The following is a 17,303-nucleotide window of genomic DNA, read 5'->3' as shown; positions in this document are numbered from 1 at the left end:
ACTTTTGCAATGTTGACCTTGCGCGACGTCATTTATGAAGTTATAAGGGTCATATAAGTTTGTCGTCAATAACTACCGATCAAATTGAGCTAGCGAGTCGGGGAAGCCATCAATGGACTCAGGAAGACCTGCCGAATCGAATGATATGCGACATGACCTCCTTCGACCAATTTCGTGACCTGGGGGCGCTGACCTGACCGTGACCCGTGGTCAACACCCTCAGTTTACCTCACCCAAACAAAAAGTACATCATTCGACGCGCCTGAGAGAGGCGAACACGATGCTGGCAAAATCGCGGCTCTGCGGCCGTTTTTTTGCGAAGTTATTCACCAAAAACGGAACCGTGCCTTGAGGCACTTGACCTGACCTCAGAGGTCACCGGTTGACCTAGAGCCTTAAAATCGGGTATCGACCTCTGCGTCTTGTAACGGCGCACACGCTCGTTTTTTCCGCGACGCGCTAGCTCAACCTGGGGCGCAACGGCGAGGGGGGTCGTACCCGCCCCCCGCCCCCTCGGCCGGCGCGTATGTAGAAAACCTATAGGTCCGGTCCGGCGAGGGTTAAACTGGCCTCTGATGGCCCAGACCGACCTCTAAAAGTCCCACACCGGCCTCTGATAGTCAATCAGCCCAGTTGCAGTGGTCGCTGATATAAAACCTCTTAAAAACGTTATAGGTCTGGCTGAGCCTAGCTGGGCCGTTCATGCTGATTTTATAGGTATATTGAAAAGACTCGCTTTGCACGTTTCACGCTTGCTCGTAATGAAAAAGTTGCTGGATGCCTCTGGAACTTGCATGGGTGCCAACGGCTGCGGAGGACAGGGGAACGCGTCCATCAGTTTGAGTTTATGGACGGGAGTCTCCCTGAAATTTTAACCAATTTTGTTTTGTTTTTGTCTCGATTTTTTTTTATCTCTGATCATGTTTGCGAAAACAAAGTGGCCGAAATCCGAGGAGAAATCGGATTTTGGGGGTAGGTTAGGTTTTGGACCTCTGGGACCTTGGCCCCCCCACTTTCGAAAACGTTCCTACGCCTATGTAAAAACCCTTGAAAACATTACCATGAAAATGTGCATTGAAATGTTTTAGTGGTGTAGTATTACACATATATCTCCTATGTAAAACCATCTTGGAACTATACTATATGTATATGTAGGTCCTTCTCGACGATCTTCTACTACACTGACTACTATGTATTTCCAGTCGCCCATAAAACAATTCGACAAATATATCCGTCTGGCAGTATTGGTCGCGACCCGTGCACAGAACGGTACCGCTCAGCCAGGAAGACGTCGCTGAATACCACTGGTTGTTCCAATATCCGGGAACAGGAGGGGAGAGGCCGTAAGTCACCCCCGTTCCCCCCCCCCCCCATGCCGTCCGAGCCGGTCTGTGGGCGCGTGCACCGAATGGCGACCGCCGATGACAGCGGCTCTATCTGATGATCCATCCTGGTCGGATGTATGACATGATCTGCATAAAATCAAGATCCCACTCTGTCTTCTACTTTGGATGATGTCTGGACTCGGGGGCATGCCAGCAGGGGCGATCATCAGTAAGCAGACCGAACGCCGACGTCTGACGAAAGTTCCTGATATCAGCCACTGTTTTGTTTATTCAAGAACACAGCACATACCACAGTGTTTCATCTCTATACGGTTCACCGAGTTGCTGACGTTGCAGTCACTTCATACCAACACCAGAACATTGAATATGTTTCTTCCCAAGGTCAGAAGGCCACCGACATTCGGCCGTTCGTGTCCAGTCTAGCAGAGCCGGCCCTTCCCCTTCCGTGGGTGACGTGCGGGCCATGTATCTCTATCTGTTCCAAGCACCCCATCTGCTCGTGTGGACTCCAGGCCGCACCCAGGCACCCCTCCAGCCTGTGACGGGCCTTAGAATCATAGGCCATCTGCCACCCTGTGCCCCGCAGTGGCTGACAACATACAACTGACATCAGACGACTTCATGATCTGAAGGGAGAGAGAGAGAGAGAGAGAGAGAGAGAGAGAGAGAGAGAGAGAGAGAGAGAGAGAGAGAGAGAGAGAGAGAGAGAGAGAGAGTGAGTGAGAGCGAGAAAGAGAGAGAAAGAGAGAGCGAGAAAGAGAGAGAGAGAGAGAGAGAGAGAGAGAGAGAGAGAGAGAGAGAGAGAGAGAGAGAGAGAGAGAGAGAGAGAGAGAGAGAGAGAGAGAGAGAGAGCAGGGTGGGGAGAGGGGACAGGATTACAACATTATAGAGTGCTAAGAGTGAAAAAGAAGGCAAAAGGAAAAAAAGCGGGGAAAAGGGAGGGAGGGAAAAGCCGATGGAGATTTTAATTAGTAAATTTACAGAGCTGTAAATGTACGAATTAAAATCCTCACTCACACTAACTTAAACTTTTTAATAACCGAGGTGTGTACTGTGTACTGTTACACAATACATACAACATCGTTTCATCCAATCATTTTGCGGCTCTCTGTTGCTCAAGAATCCATTTCAGATTTGAATCCGATAAGATCCGAAAATGGCACATCATTTTTATATTGGTAAAACAATGTTTTGTTACATAAACCGATAAGATCAGAAAATCGCGCAAGATTTTAACATAGGCAAAACGATGTTTTATTATACATGCTTGACAAGCCTTAACGGCATTTACGAGGCAGGAGTGAGCAGGACTAGAAAGAAAAAGACGGTATTGATACAAAAAGTTATGGTGTTAACATGTGTTCAGTGTCTATTGTTCATCTATTCTTTCACCTACAGTCAGCTCAGAGTTTTCCCAGAAAGCACTTACAAGAGATATAGAGCTATTAAGCGGTGTCTAGCAGTGTGCCAAATTTGCCATATCCATTCAAAATGTGAATAATTTTGGAACATTGGAAGAAATATGCACTCAAAATTGTTAGAAAAATCAAAACCACTAAATTGCATGGCAGCGGCTGCGAGCCACATACAGATATTCGGACAGTGAGCAGTGCAGTGCTCAAGAACGCGCAAATTTTAGCTAAGACCAAAGGGAATCAGGAAACTTGTGACTTGGCCGTGCTCAACCCTAACCAACACTACGTTGCATCAACACAAGACTTAGGCATGGATCATTGCATTTTGGTTCTCTCCCTGATCACTCCACTCGTGACACTCCTGTCTTTTTTCGTTGTTGATCGGGTTGTAAGGCACCAAATCCTTCAAGGTCGTTTAGTGTCCAAACTCACCTCATCACGACGGCACATGTTAGAGATGCCCTCACGACTGTCTAGTCAAATGATGTCAGTCAGATTGTTGTTCTCCGAATCTCGGACTGTCCCGGGAGTGATCCCCGTCACCCGCCGTCAACGTCGGCAGCGACCGACATCTAACGACAGGACGAACCCCCAGAACACCGTCGCCGCCACCCTCCACCCCTCAGGACACGATTCATTTGCAAATAGCGCCCTGCAGAGCAGCACCCGCCCCCCGGCACTGGCCGTCCGGCGTGTGTAGCCCCATGGTAGGACCGGGTGGCCTGTATAAAGCGGGCCGGCCGCAGCCGACCGGTTGCACTCTGCTCCGGGACTCGAGGCACTCAACATGGCGCTGACCCAGGTGAGAGCAGCGGCACTCAGGGATGCGTGGTCACATCAGTGTATAATTGTCATAGACGCATATGAACACGCTGCATCGTGGAAGGCAGTGGTAAAGACACGAGCGCAAGAGAATGGATGGGCGTAAATTGTGTTTCTTCTAGTTACTATAGTAGGATTTTAACCCTATCGGATCGCTCTTGGTGCGCAATTCAACACAGCAGGAGACGAGAAATAGGAATAAATGGAAGGCCAAAAAGTTAAATAAAAAGTAATGCAATATTTTCAGCTGGCTGATGCGGCTGGTGTCGGGAATGTGATCATGTAGAGACGAATGATAGTGCTGTTAAAACTGAAAAAGATCATGCAATCCGCCCAAATTTTACCATTAGGTATGCTTTAAATTCTAATCTCTGACCTTAATTCCCCTGACAAAAATGACCGGGCGTACCGAACTGACTCTCGATGAATTTGTTTGACAAAGGCTTGAGCAATGAGCGCATTGAAAGTCTCATTTTTTAAAGATTCTTTGCCGACAACAGCCAGTCAAGAGCGTAAAATCCTTAAGCATATTAGATTAGGAACTTGGAAGCACAGTGTGAGAGCTATAAGTTGCTTTTTGGTTTGTTCATTGAGGCTCCTGGGCACTCAAACTGCAGTGGTCACTTTGCGCTCAATGTTGCGTTTTAGAAGCGATTCGTGGCGAGGCAGGGTACACACTTACGCCATGCCGGCAAATTTGATTTATTGTCGGTATAAAAATAGTTACCTTATCTTATTACTGTTATGTATGTCATGGATCAAGAGATGACTTATCGCGGTGATCTGTTTTCTATAAAAGAAACACGGCACCTATAAAAGAGACACATTTATGAGAAGCATTGCGACAAAAGGTCAACTTCACATACATCAGATGTCCATTTTATTAACGTGCAACATGAGTTTAATTCTTGCATTGCACAAATGGTTTGAATGTTTTTAAGCGTTTCGGGGTCTCATTTTTTTTCTGAAAGTTGGTGTGTGATAACAATAGGTCAGCATCACGAACCATATCATTTTCTGACTACATTAACTATTCAATTGATTGCTGTAAGCCTGTAGATACCCCAAGCTAAGCATACCCAATCGTTGTGTTCGAACTTATCCGACGTCGGGGTTTATATGCTATCAGCCTGAGAAGATTACTTTTCTACCAGTGTTTCAAAGCCAGAAAACCAGCCGAAAGGGCAAGCAGTAAAGGAAATAGATGTAAAACGACAATAAGCACGTACAAGGAATAACAAATCAAAAAGCTAATAAGAGAGAGAGAGAGAGAGAGAGAGAGAGAGAGAGAGAGAGAGAGAGAGAGAGAGAGAGAGACCGAGACCGAGACCGAGACCGAGACCGAGACCGAGACCGAGACCGAGACCGAGACCGAGACCGAGAGAGAGAGAGAGAGAGAGAGAGAGAGAGAGAGAGAGAGAGAGAGAGAGAGAGAGAGAGAGAGAGAGAGAGAGAGAGAGAGAGAGAGAGAGAGAGAGAGAGAGAGCAATAGATTCACACCAAGTCAAATGAAAAATGCATTTACAAAAATCAGAAAAGAGCTTTTACCTATACACAGAAATACGACAGAAAACTTGCAACAACCACCGAGGGACGTACGAGTATACCGCATAATTGCCCATAAATGCAAAGCGAGTGTTGCTTCGACACTGGGCAATTGAAAAATTAGCCAATAGCAAAATTGCGTTCATCGACATTTAACCTCAGATCAACTTGGCATCTCCGCTGACGGCTTATATCGCACGTCCCTTTTCAAACAAATAATTGATGCGGTTAGAATGCGTTAACTCTGCATTATATAAATTTCTGAACACCATTATTGGCTAACACGTTGACTAAAGAGCACACTTTATAAAGCCCATTCATGATATTCAGCACGCGAGCAATCCGGCGGATAATCCTTGCCAAACCATAAAAGTCTCGCCAAATTGATCACGCTAAACGGGTGACAATGTAGACGCCGTTTGACGCAACACATGCAAAATCAATTGACAGTTGATATACAGTTCGCCAATCTTGCTGCAATTCAACTCAAGTGCTGTTCAAGAATGCAATCACTCAATACCAGCAAGCAGACAGCTATGAATGAGCTTTTCTTAACAGCAAGGCCAGGTATATAGCAACGCGATATTTGTCACTGATTGCACAAAATTAAGCCAAATGTTTACGCAAGAGCCGATAACCGCACTCGTAAAGAAAACTGGTAACAAATGTGTCAACCACTCCACACCATCCTTCGGTTGAATGATGATGTCATTTTGTGAGCGCTTTTTAGAATCAATGAGTTACGAACACGACAATTCGAAAACCATTTTTATCCGTTGATAATGCCTAAATATGGCGCAACGTAGCCACTACTATAATAGCCACCAGACATGTTACTCTAAAGGTCATCTCACTTATTGATCCATAAATTCATCACACCTGTTCCTTTTCAGATCTTTTTGGCGCTGGCGGTGTCGGCGGCGGCGGCGGCTCCGATGGGTCTTTCCAACACCTACCTGCCCCCTCCGCCTTCCCCTCCACCTGAGACCTACCTGCCACCCACCACCCCCTCCCCTCCGCCTGAGACCTACCTGCCACCCACCACCCCCTCCCCGGAGTACCTGCCGCCCCCTCCGAGCAACGAGTACCTGCCGCCACCTGAGAAGGAGTACCTGCCACCACCAGCGGACGACCTGGGTCAGGTCAGTGACTGTGTGGGATCACTGGGAGAGAGGGATGGAGATGAGGCATAGATGAGTAAGGGAGCGGAAAGGGACAAAGGGAAGGAACGATTGAAATAAGCATTGGCATGAAGAGCTGCCTAAGGTATGATGGCGTTTTGAAGATTGCAGAAAATATTCGTCGCAAATACCACGGTGCAAAAGGTGCATATGTAAATTGTCATCTGGCTGCCGTCAAATCTGATTACAAAGTCTGGTACACAGAAAAACAGCCGCAAAGCAATTTGTAACGAGGCGATGTTAGGCTCTTACAACATTATCATGATTCAACTTCCAAGCCATGGATTAGGCCGTTTGGAAATTATAAGCTCCAATGTGGCACTCAGCAAACAACAATAAATCAATAAGTCAGCCGCCGGCGGATTGGAGGATGAGTTGGGCAACAACCTGAGCAGCCAGGAACGTTAATCACTCTTAGCATCCTTCATGGTGTCAATTATCCACCCAATCTTTTAAACTACCCGGACAGACCACCACGTCACTAATTCCACTCCAAACCTAACGCGACCACGCGACCGCCGCGCCGGCGGGGTAGCGCCCTGTGGCGCGTCGCAGTCTTTTAGTGTCGTATGTTGCGTTGCAGTTTCCACACTCTCGATGGCTTCTGTGGTTTGAGAGGCCTCCGGCGGTCGTCCGCACGATCGTTTCAGCCGGTTTTCTGTCCCGTTATACCTCCCACAGTTCTGATCACGTAACGAGACTTGCCTCGATTATTTGAATCGAGACAAGACTCGAACAGGGCTATATATTTGAATCGAGACAAGACTATATACGAATTAATTATTGAGCCTTGTCTCACCTTATGCTTCTTGCGTCCGATCAAAATCCGTGAGACACAAGCAGGCGGCGCGTTCTTTGACGACAGACGGTTGTCATGGTAACATGTTTCGCCGTGTGCGTCACGGTTGCTCGCCCGGCGCTGGCAGCGACACCAAAAGTGCATCGTGTCCACTGCTCATGACAAATGTGGCAGCCGCTGTGGTCTTCAAGGTTAGCGGCGCGCCGTGTCGTGCCGCATGGAAATTCCTGCGAGCAATGTGCAGACGAGACGGCGCGTTTGCTATGCATTAGACTGGTCCGATAACCAGGACTGCGGCTACTAAAACCACAGCTGGATGAAATCTGTCTACCATCACAAGAATGGCATACATCTCGGCCATATGAAGCATAGTTCGGGTCGACTGCCCAACTGATAAAGACCTGAGAGCATCCGTGTTTCAATACTGGAGCTTTACACAACACACATGCAACTACTAAGTCATTTAATAAATGTTACGGCAATAAGAGACGCCACTGATAGTCACTGGACACCAATTTGGAACAGGAAACAGCCTGAGACAATCTGATCGCACGTATTCACGTAGGCACGTGGGCTTGATGTCTTCTTTCTCTTCTCATGCTGACCTTTCAAACGGAGCGACGTGCATACGAATAAATGTTTTTGCTCGATGATCGAAACCGATTCATGCATGGTAGAGCAATCAGGAAACGGAAGAATCAATATGTAGACTGCAGATCAGTTGTTTTATCAGGGCAAAACCTCAGCCATCCCGGATACGATTATCTCCGATGATCCGAACCACTGCTCATCACTTACTCTAGCACGAATCACAATTCTCCCTAGCTCTGCTAAGCTCACATAACGGAATTTCTAACCCTTCACCGTCCCCGTTCAGCACCCGCTCCTATAACACCCCCACCACATCCCACACCCATACACCCCAGACGCCACCCGTCCAGCCGTCTCTGAGCCGAAGGAGCGGCCCCCCGAAACAGCACCATCAATGGCCCATCCGGGCGCGGACCGTCGCGCAGTGTCATACGATGAATGGTAATGGTCGCCGTCCGTTTCGCGCGGTGTACGAGTCAGGTCCGGTCCCTGTCAGGCAGCAGCGAGTGGAGACAAATGGCGGCGACGGGACGGGAGTCTGCAGACGAGGCAGGGTGGGGCCAGAGCTGCTAGCAGAGCTAATGCGTTCAGCAGCTCTGCTGCAAAGGAGAGGGACGCTTGCGGAGGACAGTCAGAAAGGACTGAGGGGTGGACGACACTCGACTGCAGTTGATGTTTGGGAGTGGCGCGTTTTCGTCTTCGACCGTGTACATTTTGATGCATGGGAATTGATGATATGTGATAAGTGTGGAGGATAATTCATTCCCGATAAAATTTCATTCCATTTTTTTTTTGTTCTATTGGTCCGTCTTTTTTTCGATATTTTCTATACACAGTTTACCTCACCCCCCTGACAATAAACGCAGTAGCAATGACACCACCATTCTCTTCCACCGGCAGGCGGAACAAACACAACTTAGCAATGACACCATTCTCTTCCATCGACAGGCGGAGGGTGGAATTATCGCCGACGCTCCGGTGGACAACTCCCTGAGCGAGCTGTCCGGACAGGACGGCGGACAGGACGGCGGAGAGAGTGCCGGGGGACAGAGTGCCGGTGGACAGAGTGTCGGAGGAGCAGGAAACTTCGACGACGGCCAATACCACCCGGAACAGTACAACAGCGGCAAATACGACCCCAACGCGTGAGTGACAAGGGCAAAGTTTAATTGGGCAAGATGAGATATAGGGGCATTTCTATCGTACGCCCGGTCATTAATCATTATGCTTCCAAATGTGGTGGGGAATATGAAGATGTATAAGAGAAGAAGAAGGAGAGGGATAAAGATATAAAGAAGGAGGGATAGCTTAGAGGGAGAAGAGTGCAATCATTTCCAAAAGCAGCAGTATATGCACGGAAAATGGCGGTCCAAAGACCTATCCTCGCATTGCTGAGAATCGTCTGGGCACAGCGTTTCCAATGAGGGGAGAGTTCAATGAGGGAGGGAGGAACGAAAAGAAGGGACAGATGTCCACGGCCCTGGAAAATGGGGACAGAGCCGCGACACTGAGGGGCGCGGGAAAAGGGTGTGGGCGGTGAGCACCCGACCACGTATCAGATGTGTTTACGGGGCGGGTCGCCGCATCCATTGCTGTTCCTCACTCCGCTGCGGTGTCAGATCGGCAGACCAATAAGGTCAGCCCCCGAGAAACCTGCGCTAGAGGGAGGCACGGAGATTAATCTCATTGACGGCAAAGGTCCCGATGGGGCGGGCAGGGTCGTCCTCACGAATAGCCGAGAGACTGACTCACTGCTTGCTAAATATTCCACGATGCAGTTCAGGGTAGGAGCTATCTGACTAATGGGGTCCAGTCACAGGCCCAATGTCAAACATGTCGGGGGCTATTTTCGCGAACCATTGTATTCAGGTACAGAGCCCGTTCGGCATATGGCTGCATAGGGAAAAGTCGTAATTCCACGTCTGCGTGAGTAGGTATCCCGCACAATGGAAGCAGCCTTTCGCCGAGATGTTTGCCCCGTTTCGGCTAGTTTTACTCAACGTAACAGCGAGGAATGACCAAACGAATAGATTAGTAGGATACCCACTTAGTGCACAATTCGAGACGGTTCGATCTATCGCTAACTTCCAGGAATGAGGCAATCCCGTGTGAAATCTAACAAAGCAACGCATCAATAGTGCCTAAAATACAAAATTTAAGCAATGCTGGTAAAATGTGACCCAAAAGTTCGCTAATAGTTCATTGTCCCAATAACAAAAGCCACGGTTTAAAAATGAGTACCATGTATGCCAGCTTGAGAATAAAAATTGAAAATACAAATATGAAACTTCGCACACCAACACAATGACATTTTGAGTAACTCACGTCCGTCCTGCAGTGGCAAATTCACCGGAGACGACGGCCAGTACCACCCGGAGAAGATTGAGTTCCCTCCCATCGAGGACTTTGAGTTCGCCTACGCCGTCAAGGACAAGGATTCGGGCAACGACTTCGGTCTGTCGGAGACCAACAAGGGCGGCGTCTACAGGGTCCTGCTCCCCGACGGTCGGATACAGGTGAGAGGAGAGACTGGTGGTGAGAACGGATGGCCGTGACGCGGTGAGGTGCGAGGTAAATATATTGTGGTGTTATTAAATTAGTTTTCATTTTCAAAATTGATATAAGAATAACCAGTAACCTCATAATATAAATCTGAAATAGGAGCCAAAAAGTTATATTTAAGATTATCGAATATTTCGCTCCTGGAGCTTCGTCAGCGATAATTACAGAAAAACATGTTTTTGATGTTTTTCTGTAAGGGCGGCTCTGTAAGGGTAAGCTTCGTCAGCGATAATTACAGAAAAACATGTTTTTGATGTTTTTCTGTAATTATCGCTGACGAAGCTCCAGGAGCGAAATATTCGATAATCTTAAATATATCTTTTTGGCTCCTATTTCAGATTTATATTATGAGGTTACTGGTTATTCTTATATCAATTTTATTCGTCATGAGCCTCAAGCAGAGTTTCAGCTTTCTAAGAAGTCTTTCATTTTCATTTCACTTTCATCTTCTCATCAATTTCGCTGCCTGATAAGCACAGCGTTTCCACAGCTCTCGAAATGTTTCAGTAGACTGTATAACACGCATCTGCATGGGATCCTTTAAATCAAAACATTTGAATAAAAATGGGTACCTATCTGTCTATCTGTATCAAAAAAATAGGTAGGTCACAACAGAAACTCGGCATAAAATACTTTCAAACTAGTGAGCACTTTTCTCGCCTTTCAGATTGTACAATTCGTCATCGACAGCAGAGGAATCTACCGGAGTAGGATCACCTATCTTCAGCCGGAGGACTCCCAGTGAGCGACCCTGCTTTGCTGCCATCTATCGGCAAAAACTCGAACTTGTACCTGCACTAGCAGCCGGCGCTGCGCCGCTGGGCCACTGCCGGCGGGTTAGGGACGCTCGGGTCCGCACCCACGCCGTGGAGTGGGGGAGCGGGAGGAACCCGTCTCTGGATCCGAGGAGTCTCTCGAACCGAATGAGTGGGCGCAGGTCGTCGCTGAGCGGTCTCATCAGTATGCCTCCTGTGAGCTCTCGTCTGGACAGTGGGGGCAGCGCGGAGTGAGAATATAACTTATAGGGCTGCTGCACGGCGCGAGAGAGTGCCGTCGTGCTCGACAGAGTGTCATCAGTTATGGGATTGGCTGTAACTGGGAGGGGATAGGAGCGAGTCTCTGCTCCCCGCCAAACTCAAGGCTCCGGGTGACGGGCCAGCCAGCGGCACATGTCTGCAGAGTAGCATCACGGGCATAATCGTTCGAATTATTGCAAAACAAAAGCCACAGGTGAATCAAGTAAACAGCGACGTGTTGAATTAGCATCAACCAATGCCGAATGAAGAAAGTCTGGAGATTAACAATGCAATGACGCAAATCAACGACATTAATCCAGCTCATCAAACAATGCGCGGGTACGGCCTAGGGTATGGAATGTGTCAACGTGCCATGTTCGTACGCGCCATAAATGTGCTTGTTTGTGTAAAAATGTTAAACGATTGCTACAGGCAAGGTCAGCCATTCTAATGGCATCAGCTGTTGGCTTTGGTAAAAAAAGCAGCAAGAAGAGAAAGAAATGCTATTGTTTTAGAGAGAGAGAGAGAGAGAGAGAGAGAGAGAGAGAGAGAGAGAGAGAGAGAGAGAGAGAGAGAGAGAGAGAGAGAGAGAGAGAGAGAGAGAGAGAGAGAGAGAGAGAGAGAGAGAGAGAGAGAGAGAGAGGAGAGAGAGAGAGAGAGAGAGGGAGCACATGTAGTGTCTCTCAGAAGCTTGTGATTATGCACAAAGTGAGCTTAATACATTCCTATCCATACCACTGTATTTGGCTTCTTGGAGGCTTGCATGCATATTGTATACCCAGGAACACTTGTCAGATTGTGACGCTCGTCGATCTCGCAGGGTCGCTCTTCGATCTATGTATGTTGTATAGGAGATTGGGGTCAACTGCGCCGCATTGTAACAAATGTAAAAAGTAAATAAACAATTTCTTCTTCTGTGATAGTCTGTTTTGGGGACCTCTTGTTCCAGCCGTATAACCAACACGGTTTTTCTTTTCTTCAAGTATGTATTGCAAATTTGACGACAGAATCCAAAAGTAATAAACAGTCGGCCGAGACTTTGAATAACGATACGTCAGGCCACTACGGCGGTTGGCTTTCGAATGAATCTTTCACAGCTCCTGCTCGGCGTTCGGCGTCGGCCGCTATATTCAAACGTCATACACACACGTCATACATATAGATGTACGTCATATCATAGCACCAATCAGAAGCGGGCGAGGACAGGCGTCGCAGGTGAGGAGTGAGGACCATATAAGGATATTGTAAGTGGGCGAGGGGGCTGGGCAGTAAGTAGGTACAGAGGGAAGTGGAGGACGGGGTAGGAACGAATTTCGTTACACGCATTCGTCGCATTCTAGGACCACGTGGTGACGTGATGGAATCCGCGGTGAACCTTGAGACAGACGAATACAATGCATCGCATTTGCCCCATCAATGTGCAATGACCATCGGTCTGAATATGTTAACACAATGGCATTTATAAGACATAAAAGATAGGAGCTAAAGAATTTCTATAAACATGCGTCTCACGCCTGCTGAGGTCTTTTGTGACATTGCAGTTCACATCACACTAAAAGGCAACAAGATGAATCAAACATCACAATATTGTAGGATGAAAACAAAACATTTTAATAAAAGACATTATTTTGTAAACCTCAATTAAATGTTTGGAATTGGACATCAACGATTTGAAATATGACACTATATAGGGCAAAGAGCAAAAGATAACGCAGATGATAGAAATCGCACATCTATGCACCTGAATTCAGGTTGCAATAACAGAAACATTGCTGACAGCTCCCAGCCTTAGATTTTTAACCATCTAAGTTTAGATATGCTCACCACCCAATAAAAACAATTCAAAACTGGGATATGATAGCAAGCGCACGGTTCCTTCACAAATGCTTCATTGCGGAAACATCTAAAATAAATGACCAATTGGATGTTCCTGCCACATCAAGAGCTGATTCAATGAAAATGCAGATTTGAGTCCTAGCATATGCCCGCAAATAGGTAGCTCTACAGAGCTAATGACCAAACTGGTACCTGGAACATCGTTCTAACCACCTGTCCGTTAGTCATGTGAACACAGGCGGCTAATGGCCGTCGCCGGCGGTGGCCTGGCTCAAGGTCCGATGACATCATCAGTGACATCGGAACGGACCCGGGCTTGGAAATGTGTGTCTCAGACATTCCCATGAAATCGGGTAGATATCGGGTCACAAGCTGAACAATAGACGCTTTAACCCTCGCCCGTATTGGTGTTTTTCCAGCCGAGAACGTATAAGGGGGGGGGGGGGTCCGTTGGACCCCCCCTTGCCGTTTCGCCCCTGATCGAGCTAGAGCTTCGCGGAAAAAACGAGCGTGTTGCCCGTGACGAGAGGAAGCCGATGATACCTAATTTTAAGGTCCTAGGTCATTGGTTGACCTTGCAGGTCAGGTCAATGACCCAAAAGTCGGGAAAATCGGGACCTGTTAGAACGTCGTAAAGTGTGGCTGCTACGGGGTTTTTCGGGGTGCTGATCACGAATATCATGTTAGTTTTGATCACAGATGATGTCTTCATGCATTTAGTCCGGGTCGGGTCAGGTCAGGTCAGGTCAACCAGTAGGGGTCCTGCCGGGTATTCCTAGTAGGTGTCAACCGCCTCTGATAGCTTCGTAACATGTTACGAAGGCACCAAAACTACTTCGTAAATGTTCAAATGGTTGCTAAATTCGAATTCAGCTGCAAAAACTGACCTAGAAACATGTAAAACTCGAAAAAGTGTACCGAGGTCATCAAAGGTCAATGACCTGACTTGACCTTCAGGTGACCTTGACACCCACTCTAACGCATGGGGGCAACATCATATCACATGTTTGAACGCTTGAAACCACGAAAAGACTGCAAACGCGCGGCTAATGCGAGCCGACATACGCCGAATCGCGATTCCGGCCAAACATGGTCTCGAAAAGTAGGTCACAGGTCAAAGGTCATTGGGGTCAGGGTCATGGAATTTTCAGAGTAGATGTAAAATTGATTAACGCGAGGGTACTGAAAGTTTCGTCGCGATCGGCCGCTTTTTACGCGAGTTATTCGCGAAAAACCATGGGGGGGGTCCGTTCGACCCCCCCCCCCCCCCTATACGGGCGAGGGTTAATATTGTTGTTTGATATCTAAATTGAAGTGGATGAAAGTAACCGGCCCAACGTTCATACAGTTGTTATAGCAATGCAAGGTAATTATAAATATGAAAATATCTACGCAAGCTACTGAGGCTTTATGCGACACCATTTTGGCAGAATGCCAAACATTTCATGCGTAGATGAAATCACAAAACCCACAACAAACCAAGCACATTCACAAGAATCGAGAGCATGGAAATCACGCACTGAGAAGCTGAACGGCGCACGCACACACTCACACGCCCTGCACCCAACTGTGCAGTGCCTTTACCCTGCTCATGACCCGTAACACCCACAGTCAAAACCAGCTATATTCGCACCATTTAACGCCACTGTCTAATTAACCACTAGGGTGCCATTAAGAAGTCAACCCGCGTGGTCACAGGCAATTGGGTCAGCCTAGCAGAATGACAGATACAAATGTGCGTCCAACCCCTCCCTCCAAGGCTATTTTCTGGTTTGATTTCTTGAGTATTGCCCAACGGTTCGGCCGGCTGGTCGCTTGCGGCACAGAGCGGAAACGTGGGTTCTCACGAGCTTATGGGACTGTGTATTCGCACCGTTTAAACAGATTGCACCGCAGAAGTATGTATGTCGACAGTGGATGATTTGTGGATGGTCACTAAAAGAGAAGGGCGCTCAAGCGGTAAATGCATGGTCAACTCAAGGTATACCGCGCAAAAAAAATCGTTTGTAAGCACTTCCGCTTGCTTGCTGTAGTACCAAGAGTGCATGGAAACGACATGTATAGTTGTTATTCTAAAGCACATCAAATAAATATTCAGACATAATATGGCACCGCATGTCTATGCATAAGTTTTTGAGCCTCATTAAACGTCAAGGCACATTATCCTCGCCTCCATTGTTGACTACCTGCTCCTTTTGCCGATCGCATCGAGCCCCTATCTCAGCGGATGGCAACAGACACCGTGGCCATCGTTCTCTGTCAGGATGGGCGCCGAGCGCAGTAACGAACGAGCCTGCACACCACAGCTGACTGACCGACACCCGGCAGTGTTTATTTACATATCGGATTAGCGGCACATTTAGCTGGGAGAAGGTACGTTAGGAACAGCCGGGCTGCCACTGACCTGACAGGGGACGACGCGTCAGGTGACGCCCAAGCTGTGTAAGGAAGCCTGGGCCGCAGTTCACGGCACGCCGCTACATCGACCGCTGCTAAGGATTGACGCCACGGTTCATGGAAATATGCACATTGCACAAACTATTATTTTTGTTTACGTTTCCATGGAAACCAAAGTGCCAATGTCTGTTAGCGGAGCGCTATGAAACACGCACTGGTACACCTCACATGCCACCAGCACTATCCCAGATTTGACACCCGTACTGTCCCGATCCTGACACCCAGACTATCCCGGTCCTGGTGGTACTCGTACCGTCCCAGTCTTGACACCCGGACTGCCCCAGTCCTGACACCTGCAGTGAGTCTGGTACTCGACACCAGTCGATTTATGTCTGGCCTGACACCTGGACTATCGCCGCTGTGTGATACCGCGAGCTCAGCGGAGCGGAACGCAGTTGGCTGCTCCTCCAGTGTGGCCACCGACCACCTACTACCGGGCCTCGGACTGTGTCCATCCCCCGTACCGACCGCCGCGCTGGCTGCCGGCTGTCTGCTACTTGACAGCAGTGCTTACTCACTTTCCATGGATTTGGACCGGCAATCATGTCGGATGTAATTTGCTGCTAATTAAACATTCTTCAAAATTGCTGACAATTTCGTTCAAATAATGTTTATTTTCTTAACATTGAACAACAGCATAGCGAAATAGGAACCGAACGCTGTCGCAAATAACAACATGAATGTTTTGCGGCGCAATTATGATTAGGTATACCTTGTATGGAGCCTTATGGAAGAACAGACCAACAGGAGGTGTTATTTCTAAGAACAGAGAGAGAGCCGCAATATAAGTATCTTGTCCACATTGACAACACAAGGCCACCTTTTCCTTAACCCAGAAGCGGAGCGAAGCACCTTGACGATGCTAGTCAGCAAGGACTTCCGTCTGACTTCGGGCGGGGCAGCAGACCGAGAAAATAATTCACTCTTCACACCTGAGGCCCTGCACGGGATCTGATTTCGGTGCATGAATATTCGACGCCACCACGGTGCAGCCAAGACAACGTTACGTGCAAGGTGCAGACGGCAGTGGGCACTGGGCAGTATCGGGAAGTGGTTGGGAGCGTTCCTCATGGGTATAGTTTGCGGTATTTAAATTGAGTGAATTGTAAAACCATGCTTCGTTCACTTCACGCCAAGGCAAGGGTTGGTTCCCTCCATATGGTATGGGTTCATGAAGCACTGCAAGGCTGTTCCTAGCAACCTTTGGAAGCAAATAATTTGAAATGCCGTTGTGACATCACCATTAGCCAAACGACGGTTGATTTGTAGTACTGACTGCCTAACCCTAAGTGTAAGTAGGCACTGTAGGTACACTGAATGCATGTATTGTATATTATACAGGGTGATTTTTTTACAGGGCAAAAATTTTTAAGCCTAGAGAAACCAAAACATATAACAAACGCGAAAATAGTATATCCACGTGAAAGGAAATTGTTTGTCATTTTGTTTTCAGGACCTTTTAGAGCAGGGGTCGGCAAATGGTGGGGCATGCCCCCTTTGGGGGTAATGGAGCCCTTTCGGTGGGGGTAATGAGGGATTCTGAGAAAGCCTATCTTTTTAGAGTTTGTAGCTCCAGTGATGGAGCACCGTGACTGTTGCATCCCAGGGTTCAAAGATTAGCCCAGGCCAAAGGCACAGCAGTCAGCACACATTGATTAGATACCAATTTTCACGTACCTGCTCGCCTCACCATCTCACCCCTCCGTACAGTCGTACAAAAGCAGCTGCAACTT

The 17,303-nt window shown here is 47.8% G+C and overlaps 1 protein-coding gene across 2 annotated transcripts; it reads left to right on the top strand.

The window, feature by feature from the left end:
- The first annotated feature begins 3,423 nt into the window (after positions 1-3,423).
- Positions 3,424-12,195, top strand: LOC122371017 (pre-mRNA-splicing ATP-dependent RNA helicase prp28-like). Of its 2 annotated transcripts, none has more exons than XM_043347056.1 (5): positions 3,424-3,563; positions 6,022-6,270; positions 8,648-8,844; positions 10,038-10,215; positions 10,929-12,195. In XM_043347056.1, the coding sequence occupies exons 1-5, from the start codon at positions 3,549-3,551 to the stop codon at positions 11,004-11,006; spliced, it is 717 nt and encodes a 238-aa protein (XP_043202991.1). In that variant the 5' UTR covers positions 3,424-3,548; the 3' UTR covers positions 11,007-12,195. The 2 variants fall into 2 exon arrangements, with proteins under 2 accessions (XP_043202991.1, XP_043202992.1); XM_043347057.1 differs by lacking the exon at positions 3,424-3,563 and adding an exon at positions 5,511-5,695.
- Positions 12,196-17,303: the final 5,108 nt, after the last annotated feature.

Source organism: Amphibalanus amphitrite, unplaced genomic scaffold (assembly GCF_019059575.1).
Source record: "Amphibalanus amphitrite isolate SeventyFive unplaced genomic scaffold, NRLGWU_Aamphi_draft 001195F_arrow, whole genome shotgun sequence".
Lineage (NCBI taxonomy): Eukaryota > Metazoa > Arthropoda > Thecostraca > Balanomorpha > Balanidae > Amphibalanus > Amphibalanus amphitrite.
The sequence above is the reverse complement of the archived record's forward strand: the minus strand, read 5'-3'. Positions and strand labels throughout refer to the sequence as shown.